General features: G+C 39.9%; 1 protein-coding gene across 1 annotated transcript; it reads right to left on the bottom strand.

Annotated features, from left to right (window-relative positions):
- Positions 1-1,759: 1,759 nt before the first annotated feature.
- On the bottom strand, positions 1,760-2,704 carry LOC103355911 (B2 bradykinin receptor-like). The gene has a single exon (XM_008279868.1). The coding sequence runs from the start codon at positions 2,702-2,704 to the stop codon at positions 1,760-1,762; it is 945 nt and encodes a 314-aa protein (XP_008278090.1).
- Between the last annotated feature and the right edge of the window lie 9,697 nt (positions 2,705-12,401).

Genomic DNA, 12,401 nt, shown 5'->3' with positions numbered 1-12,401 from the left:
AATTGCTACACCGGAAAAAACAACAAAACACCAACATAAAATCAGCAACAACAACAGCATTCAAAATTCAAAATCAAAATCATCAACAACAACAGCAACAATAATAACAACAACAATAATAATAACAACACTGGATACAGTAACACATTGCCCACAGTCTGGTGATAGAGCATGATGCTCTCTCTCACCCCAATGTCCTCACTCCTCACCCCTCGCCCCCCTCCTCTCCCCGCTCACTGCCCCGCCCAGAACTGGTCGTGGGCATGGTCCAGATTTCCTGAAGTCTATGACTAGTTCCTTTGTCTTTGAGACGTTGAGCTGCAGGTGGTTTTCTCTGCACCAGACAACAAAGTCGTCCACCAGACTCCTGGACTCACTCTCTCTGTCATCCTGGATACACTCCATGATGGTTGTGTCATCTGCGTACTTCTGTATGTGGCACAGCTCCGAGTTGTAACAGAAGTCCGAGGTGTACAGGGTGAAGAGGAGAGGGGCCAGCACTCTGCCCTGAGGGGCCCCTGTGCTGCTGACCACAGTGTCAGATGTGGTGTCCTTCAGTCTGACATACTGTGGTCTGTCAGTGAGGTAGTCGGAGATCCAGTCCACCAGGCACAAGTCCACTCCCATCCTTTCTAACTAACAGTAACAGGGGCTGGATGGTGTTAAAGGCACTTGAGAAGTCCATAAAAAGAATCCTCACAGTGCCACTTCCCTTGTCCAGGTGTGAGTGGGCTCGGTGGAGGAGGTACAGCACAGCATCCTCCACCCCAACAGTTCTAAATCCCAACAACACAGAACCACCTTGACAGAAACGTGACTTGGGTTACGCCAGCGGTTGTTAACGTACATGATGGGACCCCCACCTCTGCTTTTTCTGCATGCCTTCGTGTCTCTTACTGTAGCGAAGCCCAGCAGGTCCACGTTAGCATCCGGTGTTAGCTGGGTTAGCCACGATTCAGAGAGGATGAACATACACATACATACATCTACAGACATGTAAACACATAGAGGTGTGAAACATCTGACGACTGACTTGTTGTATCATGAGTGTAAATGATGTTACATAGAGACACAAAGTTCATTCATTTTTTTGTACATTACTTTCATAATCTTAGGTTTTGTCCATTACTTCTGTGGTGTAAAATGTATGTGGTAATCCGAATTATGTGGCAGTGATATTGTTTAAAATTTTAAAGCATAACAGCAAATGAAACAACTGTTAGGGTGTGAGTAGGAGAGTGGCAGGTTTTAGTGAGTTCACCAGAAGTGGTACAAAACATTCTTACCCTATATTTACCCAAAAATGTATGAATTCAGAACTATTCTGAGAAAGACACACTGAAAGAAACATAGAATAGAATAGAATAGAACAGAATAGAATAGAACTTTATTGATCCCTTCGGTGCAAGACCTCAGGGAAATTGCTACACCAGAAAAAAACAACACAACACCAACATAAAATCAGCAACAACAACAACAGCATTCAAAATTCAAAATCAAAATCATTCAAAATCAGCAACAACAGCAACAATAACAACAATAATGATAATAATAGTAACATATTACAGTAATATCACATATATATATGTCACACACACACATATCTATATATCACATCACTGTGAGTGGGATCTCATGGGCAGCTCTCCAGTACTGTGCTCCTAAGTCTGCGTAATCATCGTCAGTTTCATTGTCTAAACCCTTTAAAACATGCACCCTAATTCAAAAATCACTATTATTGAAGATCAGCATCTTCAGTTTAAAGACATCTTGACAGCTTTGTGCTCATCTGCCTAAATAATTCCTTAACTTTTGTCTGGAAATTTTTCCCTACAATGACATAGAGAATGGGATTGAGAACACTGTTCAATAAGGATAAATAGGTGAAGATCAGGTGAAAGAAGTTCAGGTGAGTCGTACACAGTCCCACAATGTTAAGTCTACTGAGCAAGTCTAGTATCTGAACCACGTGGTACGGCACCCAGCAGATCAGGAATGCCAGGAAGACCACCAGGATCAGAATGATGGCCTTCTGCTCCATTTTCTGAATGTTCAACCTCTTTCTCAGAGTGTGAATTATTTTGACAGTGCAGAAGGAAATAATAAAAATGGGGATGATGAAGCTAAATACAGAAATCCCTTGATACGCCAGATACATCGTGGGACTTGAAACATTATGATTGCATCTGCTAAAATTTCCCTCAGGGAAATGTAGAACTTCCCTGAAGATGAGTGCTGGGACATTCAAGAAAAAGCATACACCCCACACCACTACACAAGCCAGTTTGGCACAAAATGGCTTCCGTATTCGTGCACTGGTCAGTGGACGCACCAGTGCCAAATATCGGTCAATGCTAACCAGAACAAGGATGCAGATGCTGCAGTAGGTATTCATGGTGATGGAAAAGGGGATCAGTTTGCACATGGTTTTACTAAGTTTCCAGTCATATTTCTTTGCTACATTCAAAGCCCAGAAGGGTAAACTAGACATCAGAAAGAGGTCAGCAGCAGCCAGGTTGCTCCAATATATCTCGACCACTGTACAGGCCTTCTTGTGGAGGCCCAAAACCATCAACACAAACACATTCAGGATAATTCCCAGCACACTGATGACCAGGATGTACACTGGAACCACAGTGAACATCCAGTCGCTTCCTTCAACATTACACCAAATGCCATCTGTGTTGTTTTGATTTTCATCCATAATCTCAGGGTGGAAGTGGGCAGGCATGCTGTGGACAAATAGAGACAAGCTTTACTTGTCTTGATAACTCTTTAAGTGCAGCAGCTGAGGTTCAACACATTGGTATGCTTTTGTTACAATTTTTACCTGATTATTTCTCATGAGGGTGTTAGGAGACACCCACAACCATTGTGTGCCATTAACTGCTTTGTAAAACTAAAGTTTACATTTCAAACAAACAAACAAAAACTACAGTTAAAAAAAGGTTGCTTATGTATGTTGGATGTAATTTGTTGAACTTGCTTTGTTGTGATTAAAGTAAAAAACTAAAAAATGATTTGTGCACATTCATTAAAATGGAGATATCTGCTTTTGCAAATAAACTCACTTTTTTATTGCTTGTGAAGCAATAAAGAATGTGTAATAAAACAGACTGACGTTTTCACTAATGCATTGTGGTGTAATAAAAAGAAAGAAAAAAATAGAATGATATCTGAGTGGCATAAGTAATTGCAGTTTGTTTGACAGCGACTGATAAAACATAAGATTTGCTTGGATGCGTCAGGAATCAGCGTCATGTTGTTACCGTTTTGTTATGTACTTGTACTGATATGTCTGTGAACCAAAAAGTACTAATTAAGGACTAATACGTTTAATATATAGATGACCATGTGTGTGCATCAGCAAAACAAAAACAAATTCCTCTACCTGTGTACAAACCTGAAGGTTTTTTGATGTATATTATGTAAAATCTGCGCTGATTAAACAGAGTCACTTTCCAGAAACTAATCCCAAAAGAAATTTTTGAGCTGTAAGAAAAGATGTGGTTTTGAACAAAGCCCTGGTTAATTTGAACCTGGCCAAAAAGTAATACATGTTTAAATATAACATTTACAATTGCATTACAACATGCTGGTTTTATTTGACTGCTTGCTGAGTCCAACTGTAAGCATCAAATCACCTCCTTGATTGTTTTCTTGTAACATTAAAGTTGTGCTAAATCTAGTAATAAGGTAATAAATGTGTTATTAATGTTAGCTGTTTCTGCTGAACAATAGCAAAACATTGTAAAGTTGATAATATTGTAATAAAAACATAGAAAACATAGAAAATGCACAAATCAAATAAAGCTTACGCAAACCCTGTTGGCAAAAGAGTCATCCCTTCTGGTGAAGACAGAAAATGTGAAACTTGTCAGTTACACTCTTGCAGCTCGTTCTGCTACCTGCTCCGTCTGTCTCTGACCTGCTCACTCAGCAGAGCAAGTAAACTGATAATAAAGTGATGTCAGCTAATATCTTTGACCCGTTCACTCTCTTGCTACCCCCTCCCCTCTTCATTCTGTCTCTCCTGTTTCTTTTTCCAGTAGCATTGTGTATCTTTGTTTGCAGTATTCACAGATTGTGTCCACATGATTCATGTTTTTTAGTAGTATTCTCAAAAAGTGTTTAAGAATAAAGTTGATCTCTGAGGTGGAAGTTTCAGCCCTCAGCACGTTATGAGAATGTTTCTTTACATATTTTCTGTCACTTTCATCAGCAAAGTCACTCTGCAGAGAATCTGACTTTTCAAATCGACTTTTTTTGTCAAAAGTGACGAGGGACAAATCTAGCGACTCCTTCTCGTGTTACTGGAGACTGTACTGGTGTTTTGGAAACTCTGACGTGAAAACACGTATCGGTCTGCAGTTACAGTCCTCAGCAAGCAGCGGCGCTGCCGTGAGCTCCTCCCATCCCAAAGCGCTCACAGGTGGTCAGAGTCTGGTCCAGTGACGTGTGGTCAGGGGAAAGAAAAAAATATATCATGATAAAACAATTTAAATGGTTATATTTATCCAGTGATTTGTGCTATACAGTATTTATTTCTTCATTTAGCCTCGTCAATTTTGATTTTAAATTTAAAATTGCTGAATTTTTGCAATTTACCGCAATAATTATGAAACATAACCCGTAAACTGCTGCCAATCAAATGGCAAATAAGCAACTGTGTAGAGTGCATGTATTTGTAAATCAGATTCTGATGAAGTCAGTGCCTCACCAGCCATGAACCTCACCGAGCGTCACTGGTCTGGTCAGCAGTCCAGCTACAGTCAGCAGACCAACCACACGCTGTTCTACTTTGCTGCAGGTGGATCATTTAAGTTCGGCTTTTTATTTCATATAAACGAGGAGGACTCAAATAGACACTGACTATTTTATTTCAAAGTTACCTTCAACCCAACATCTTTTTTTTCGGCGATCAAAATGTTTTTGTTGCATGCAGAAATAAAGTGTTGTTTTCGCTGTAGCAGTTCATTGATTTCATAAATGCAGCACACTGTAGTGTTTTATACATAGCATGAAGGTAAAAAAAAAACATATATGCAGTGTTATCTTCATTTTAGATGTCAAAAGGATTTTGTGGCTCTCTGTGTTTTCTTTTTTGTCCAAGTGGCTCTTTGAGTGTTTAAGGTTGTCCCCCCTGCCCCTGGGCTAGAACAAAAAGACTAAGGATAGTTTCCACCCCTCCTCACACACACACACACACACACACACACACACACACACACACACAGAGTCCTATACAGACAGCACACTAAGTACACAGGTGACCCACTACCTCACTCAGCCTTTAAAAAGCCAAGACTTCCAACTGCAATTTTGTTGTGTGTATGGAGGCATATGCATAATGACAATAAAAGAATTGAGATTGTGACTGTGACTGAGGCAGAGTGCAGCATGCAGAGGGCCAGGAGGCAGCACTCGCTCTTTCATGGCAAAGCATCAAAGTTCAGAGGGTTGCCACGGACACGTCATTTGATAAAAACTCACAATTTTTGGTACGAGTCATCATCAGCATCTAAAGGCTCATGTCACCGCATTTGAGGTCAATACAGTCAACCGGCTAATAATAGCACATGAACGTGTAAAACATATTATTTCCTGTTGCCAGCAGGCGGCGCTGTGACTGTGAATGGATGTTGGCAGATGGGTTTCATCAGGGCAGGACTGTGATCAAGTACGGAAAGTTTGAGGCAGATTGGAGGGTCGTTAGACACACATCCTTTGTGATGGCGAATCATCACAATTCAGAGGGCTGCTGTTGTCACACCCTTCAACAAAATGCAAAGCTTTTGATCATTTTTAATCACTAAGCCCTGTTGTATGTGCTGGCCAAATCTGGGGTGTGTAGAAGTCAACCCCTACGAGGAGTTCGCTCTTGAATATGACAACAATCACAAACATTTCAACAGTTGTTTCAAAATGGTGGACTTCCTGTTGAGTTTACGGGATGGGTCCAAGAGGCATTATGATTATGGGTCAGTTTTACAGTGTGGATATCTTCAGACATGGACTCTTGTCAATCATGTGTGATGTGCGATCGCGGCCTGCCGGTTGGTAAGCTCAGTAGATCACGGTCTCAGTGGCCCACATTAGCCACCAGTCTGCCAGTGAAGGAGATACACATCATTGACACCACCATCTACCGAGTTTACCGGCCGCGGCTGGAGGCCCATCAACATCATTCACTTGCCCAGTACAGCCCAGCAGACAGTTATTTTATGGTTTATTCAGTTATAACCACTCATTTCTGTTTTATCTTAGGCTATGAAAAGGTCAGAAAACAGTTTTCATATGAAATACAAAAATCACGTATATGTGAAATTTATGAAAATAGGTGGGTTTCTTCCCAAAGCTTATGAAGGAAGGCTTGTTGGGAAAAGAATAATGTATATACTATAATCAAAACAACAATAACAATGCCACTTTCACAGCAGCAACAATAATATGATTGTTATTATAATAAGCTTTTCATTAAATTAACCCCCACCACCAGGCTATTGTTAGTTGGAAATGCCAGGGTCAAATTTGATCAACCTTTTTCAGGATTGTGTTGAATTAGCGATGGGATATGGGGTTAGGGTTTGTGGAGGCCAGGGTGTGAATTGTGGGGGTACTGGGGGTGAAAGTACCAACCAATTAAGAGTCAAAGTCCCGAGTCTGACTCATCAAGGTTTAGTCAAGCTCCTAGACTGGCTGCAGGGCTTCACTCTGACACGTTCATGTAGCTCATATACAAGTAAAAGAGGTTCTGCTTGAAACCAAGTGAAAATAAAATTTCGAATTCACCCCCCACCCGCTCATGTAATGGATTTGGACTGGGTACCCCCCTATTGTCATCGTGTAAATGTATAAAACAAACATAGCTACTGCAAACTTTGAATGTTTCTAATCCAGCCTGATGTGAATATTAATGTGTGATTATCGCATATTCAGAAGCCTAATTTTCAATAAAAAATTTAAGTAACATAAGTCACATATGTTTTTCCTTGTAGCAAAGAAAGAAGTCATTTGGGTATCTTACACAATTAATTTTTTTCACTTTTGACACATTTGATTTTTATTATTATACAGCATGAAGTACACATAAAATATTAAACAATGTATTTTCCTTTACATATATGTTGCGTATTACACAACTGATTACTTTTAATTTAGAAGAAATTAGAGATCAAACATAAATACACAGTCCAGTAGAAGGGCACGAAGCAAATCAGTCCCCGCAACCCTGCACGGATAAGCAGGTATAGAAAATGGATGGATGGATGTTAAAAATACACAGATATGTAGCCGTACAAGTACATTTCCTTCACCACAATCCGTTGTGCGTCTTAAGTGTAAGATAATTAAGAAAAAAGAAAAATGCAGGTTAAGATGAGAGCTTTTTAAAAATGGACAAGGTGTTTAAATATACAGTACATGCATAAATACAATCCCTAGGTTGTGTTTTCTTCTTCCTCTTCATCCTCACTGGTGTCTGGGCTGCTGGGTCCATTCTGGACCTCCTCTTCAATATGCGGAGGGACAGATGCATGAAGACAGTCTGGTACTGTTGGTAGACCATCTGCAACACCTCTTCCATCTCTGAAGCTCTTCTTGTTAGAAAACTGCAAAGTCCTTTGTTGCCATTGTCTATATCTCAAAATAAACACGACACTACGCTACAAAGAATTGTTCTTTATGGAAGGCAGAAAACTTCAGCGGTAGTAAGAATCTACATCCCAGAATAATTAGCATTTTTATTTGTGACACCTCCATGTTGCCAAGCAAATTTCTATATAATGACAAGTAGGTTATTGGCAAGTCAGTAAGTTAAAGCAAAAGTTAACCTAAAAAATCAGCAAGGTTTTCTATTTTAACTACAGAAGCAACTAATACCATTATGCTAACCCTGTGCAACAGCATACTAGCAGGAGAAATCCAATCCAGTCTTATACTTTCAAGCTGCAGCCAGCATATATGTATATCCCTGCACAACATTCTGTAAAAACCAAATGATCAAGACAAAAACAGCAGAGAGATCTACACCACGTATGTTCTGTGTGGTTTGGTGTACTTTTTAAAATCTGAAACATACAGTTGACACAAGTCAATAGCTAAGTTTAACTCTCGACTCACCCTCATCGGCCAACTTTTTCTGAAGGACTACCAACTGGTTCTGTAGCCATGTGCAGTGTTGCACCATCTCCAACACCAGAACACTTCCTTCTTCTTGCAGTCGCATTGTTGACATCACCTGGTCATGGACTTGTTTCTTCATGGCGATGTTTGCTAAAAATCAGTGAGACATGATACAAGAATCTAAAGAACATAAAAAAATCTGAACAACAACAAACACAAACTAAACAATATTAAAACAATGAAAATGTTATATGCACACAGTAGTTTAGTAAACTCTATACAGCACAACTCCAAATACTTGTGAATCATCTGAAAACTTACCACTCCCACGGCCACGTTGGGGAAACAGTGCTCTCTCCAGCTAGCGACTGCTCGCCCACAGCTACATCAACATTTACAGCCGAGTCTAATACAAGTGTGTTATATTTCTGTATCTCCTGAAGAAGGAGCATTTTGTCTTGTGCCAGCTTCCTATGGAGGTGGTGGAGAAGCTTGCTGTTGTCTAAAAAGACACAAGGTAAAGCCTCAACTTATAAAATAAATACTACTCCGACAGCACAGGGTTAGTTTCCTCTGCTGCACACTCAGGTGAAGGCCCGTGATGAACTGCTGAAGTTCTGTGGATGTGGGTGGTATTCGATGTTCCTGGTGCCTCTGTAACAATTTTATTAAAAGTGAATTCATTTTAATACACAATAGTGTAAATATTTTCATGTGTGTTGGATATAAAACTCGTTGGGACCCTTCTCAAATGTGGAATTTAATATTTGATTGATTTGATCAAAAGCTGAACTTAAGTATATGTTGCTTTCTGTTTTCTGCCCTCACTTACCTCCAGTTGCCCATTCCTTCACATCAGACACCCACTGTGACACCGTTTCATCTGAGCAATGTAGCACTGTCTTCAATTCACATAGTCTTGAAGTGTCATCCTGGAGCCTCTGACATGTCTGGTAAAAGGTTTTATATGCAACGATTACAATAACAATGTGGTGTGTTCAAAAACAGACCAAGCATATGCAAAAATATAGCAAGCAAAGCTGTGAATAGGAGACCCACCTTTACATGTCTTGTGGAAAGTGCCTGATGAGGAGAGACACTTTCTTGTGGTTCCAGCCCATTTATGCAACATAAGCATGTCCACCTGTGCTGTTGAAAGCAAATGAAGTTATGACATACAAACAAATAAAATTAAGTAAGAACATGGGAAAAACTCCAATCACCTGCTTTTGACATGTATTTTGTTGTCAGAGCACAACGTGTTCACTTGCTCCACCTCTTCACCAGCAGGTGTCCCTGCTCCTTCCTGGTTTCTGCTGCTCCATTTAACCTGTTAGTAAACAGTGGGTGGAATGATCACAAAACAGCTGCATAGTATGGTTTACATATTTCTACTCTGTTTTAGAGTTCAGTAAATATTATTGCACATATAAATATATGAGGAAAAAAAAGGTATGATATATACAAATATGTAAAACATACCTCACACTTTGTAGCATGAGCTTAGAGCATGCATAACACTGAGGAAAGGCTTCTGCATGGGCAGCTCCTGGAGAGCAGGAAGGACACTGGCAGCTTTCTCCAAGTATGGCCAGTATACTCCCTATCTCTCCCTTGTACATGTTTAAATGATACCATGGCGACACACTGCAACCTCCATCCCTTCTTCATCCAATTTGGAAGCCCTTGTTGAAGTGTCCCTCGCTGCGGTCCATTGGGAATCACCACATGTGCCTCGTCCCTGTGTGTAGGACACACATAACAAACATAACAAATGAATTAAGTAGCACACAGAAGCAGTTGCAGTAGTGGGGAAATGTATGTTGGAGGTATCCAGTTCATTTATTAACTATTATTATATTTAGTTTTGCTTAAAACTCACATTTTTCACTGCCTTCTGTATGGTGTCAACAAATAGTGACACCAAGCTGTCTTCAGCCACAAAGAGTCCCTCAGAAAAGGCAGAGCTGAGGAAGAAAGAAAAATAGGAAAGACATCCATGAAATACATTATAAATGTACATAAATCAATGGAAAATACAGAAACAAAGAGCACCTTGTGTTACGGCGAAAGCGATACAGCTTTTCTGTTCCCATCTGCTGAAACAGTCACCACATGGAGTGCAGGCTGGACAGGTGACAGGATCACCACAGCAGAGCTGCTCCTCCTCATATGAAGACTCTAAGAAGCTGCGCTGCAGGTGCTTCACCACTGACTTGTCCAGACTGGAAGATATTCAGAATTAACTAGTTTGTGAAATACATTTTATAATATGGACAAGAATATTTACGCTTACTCTTCCTCCACACTTTGTACGATACTCGAGCGGCTTTGCAAAGGCCTGTCTGGAGAATCCTGGGAGATGACCTTGAGTTCCTGGAAGGAGCTCAGGACGTCCAATGTATGAAGTGTGGTATTGTTCACAGAGGCTGGCCAATATCCACTCCTAGGAAGGTCCCTAAAACCAGGTATCTACTGCTGCTGCCATGTTTGTCAGGTAAACTGTGGCTGGTGAAAATTACAACGCCCTTGAAACAAGAATGTGAATAAACAAAATAATTAATACAAATTTACCATACCTAACACACACTTTGGAACAGTTCCATAAAACACACTTCAAAAGTTTTAAATACTCACAGCATCATATTCTTGCAGCAAAAACAGATGTGACTTTGTTTGGGTAATGAAATACCATTTACTCTACGATACCTTTTAATTACTGCTGCACTTGTAGGCGCAGTGCGCTTAAAAATAAATCTAAAATAGAATTTGAAACAGTGAACTTTTTTTCTTTTTACCATTGATAGTAATCAAAGTCATTGCTTTGCCTGCTGACACAGTGATGTTTCTGCCTTCACAGGAGCAGTTTGACACCTTGACAGTGGGCAGAATGCAAACTGGCAAAAACAAAGAAGGCTACTCAGTTGCATTATCTTTAACTAGTTGCAGACACATGTGATGTGTAATTTAAGGGTTTTGTGAGAATGTACCTTGGTCCATGATGCAATATCCACCCTCTCCTCTACTGATATAAATGGTTGGAGGAATGGCTTTAAAAAACTCATGGACAACAGATTCTCTGGCAGTGGCTGTTTTCTGTGATGCAGAATCAGAAAAAACTTTATTTATCCCCGAGGGGCAATTAGGTGGGCAAAGAGCGACATATTACAAGCAAGCAAGAGAAAGAAAAGAAAACAACACACACAAAAGACAGAAAAAGGGGGGAGTTAGGCGAAAGCAGCAGATTATGTGCCGTGGCAGGCCTGCTGCCAGTAACAAGGTGCATGTCAAGATGTCAGCAGCAGATTATGTACAGAAAGTAAGAAAATAAAGAAAATATGAATAACTGTAATTATAAATACATTTAAATAATACAAATAGAAAATATATGAAATAAAAATATAATAACACGAACAAAACTAGTACTACAACCAATACTAATACTAATATATAATGTAATGTAAGAATAAAAATAACTAGAAAATTTCCTTGCAGAAAATTTGAGAGTGCCACGGGAGTGTGCCGGGATTTAAATGATGATTTTATAATTACCAAACCTACTAAAACCTTTGAATAACCTAAGCCTCAGCTGTGTGTCAAGCTGCACGGTTTGATGTATAATTTGTGTGGCTGCTCTCAAATCTGTGGGAGGAGTAGGCCGGAGAACTTTTGTACGGAAGAGGAATAATAAGAAAAGCGCACCAGGATAACAATAGTGGCCTCGTGCTCAGCCCGTCGCACTAAATATTTAAATATATGTAAAACAGACATTTTGTCATACTTTAAAAAAAAATTGTATATATTCAAATTCATATAAAAATACATAAAATACATATACACATATGTAGTCGTGCATGTGAGGAATGTTTGATGGTAAGTTTGCATAAGGTCCTTTGGTCGTGCAGGACACAGCTTGTGGGAAAAGCTGCTTTTGTGCTGTGTGGTTCTGGATCAGAGTGAAGGAGTTTGAACAAGTTGTGAACAAGCAATGATGATTTCATCTGCACACTTCCTGATCCTGGAGATATAATGAGTCATTGAGGGATGGTGAAGGCGACCTTCTTTCTTTTCTGCTGTCCTAACAATATGTTGGATTCTATTCTTTTCTTGTGTCGTTGCATATCCTCCTTCCTGGATTCTGCAAGGGTTGCACCTTGTCCCTGAACCTATTTGTTATATTCATGGAGGCACAGCTGGGGTGCCTTTACTTTGACAGTTTTCCAGGCATGTTCGACTGGGAGGAGACCCTTAAGGTAGACTCACTAGAGGGATTACAT

Source organism: Stegastes partitus, unplaced genomic scaffold, assembly GCF_000690725.1.
Source record: "Stegastes partitus isolate 25-593 unplaced genomic scaffold, Stegastes_partitus-1.0.2 Scaffold173, whole genome shotgun sequence".
NCBI lineage: Eukaryota > Metazoa > Chordata > Actinopteri > Pomacentridae > Stegastes > Stegastes partitus.
This window is presented reverse-complemented; position numbering and strand designations above follow the sequence as displayed.

What these genes read in the sequence shown, in the direction of transcription:
- LOC103355911 (XM_008279868.1), bottom strand. Translation starts at nt 2,704, where the DNA reads ATGGATGAAAATCAAAACAACACAGATGGCATTTGGTGTAATGTTGAA.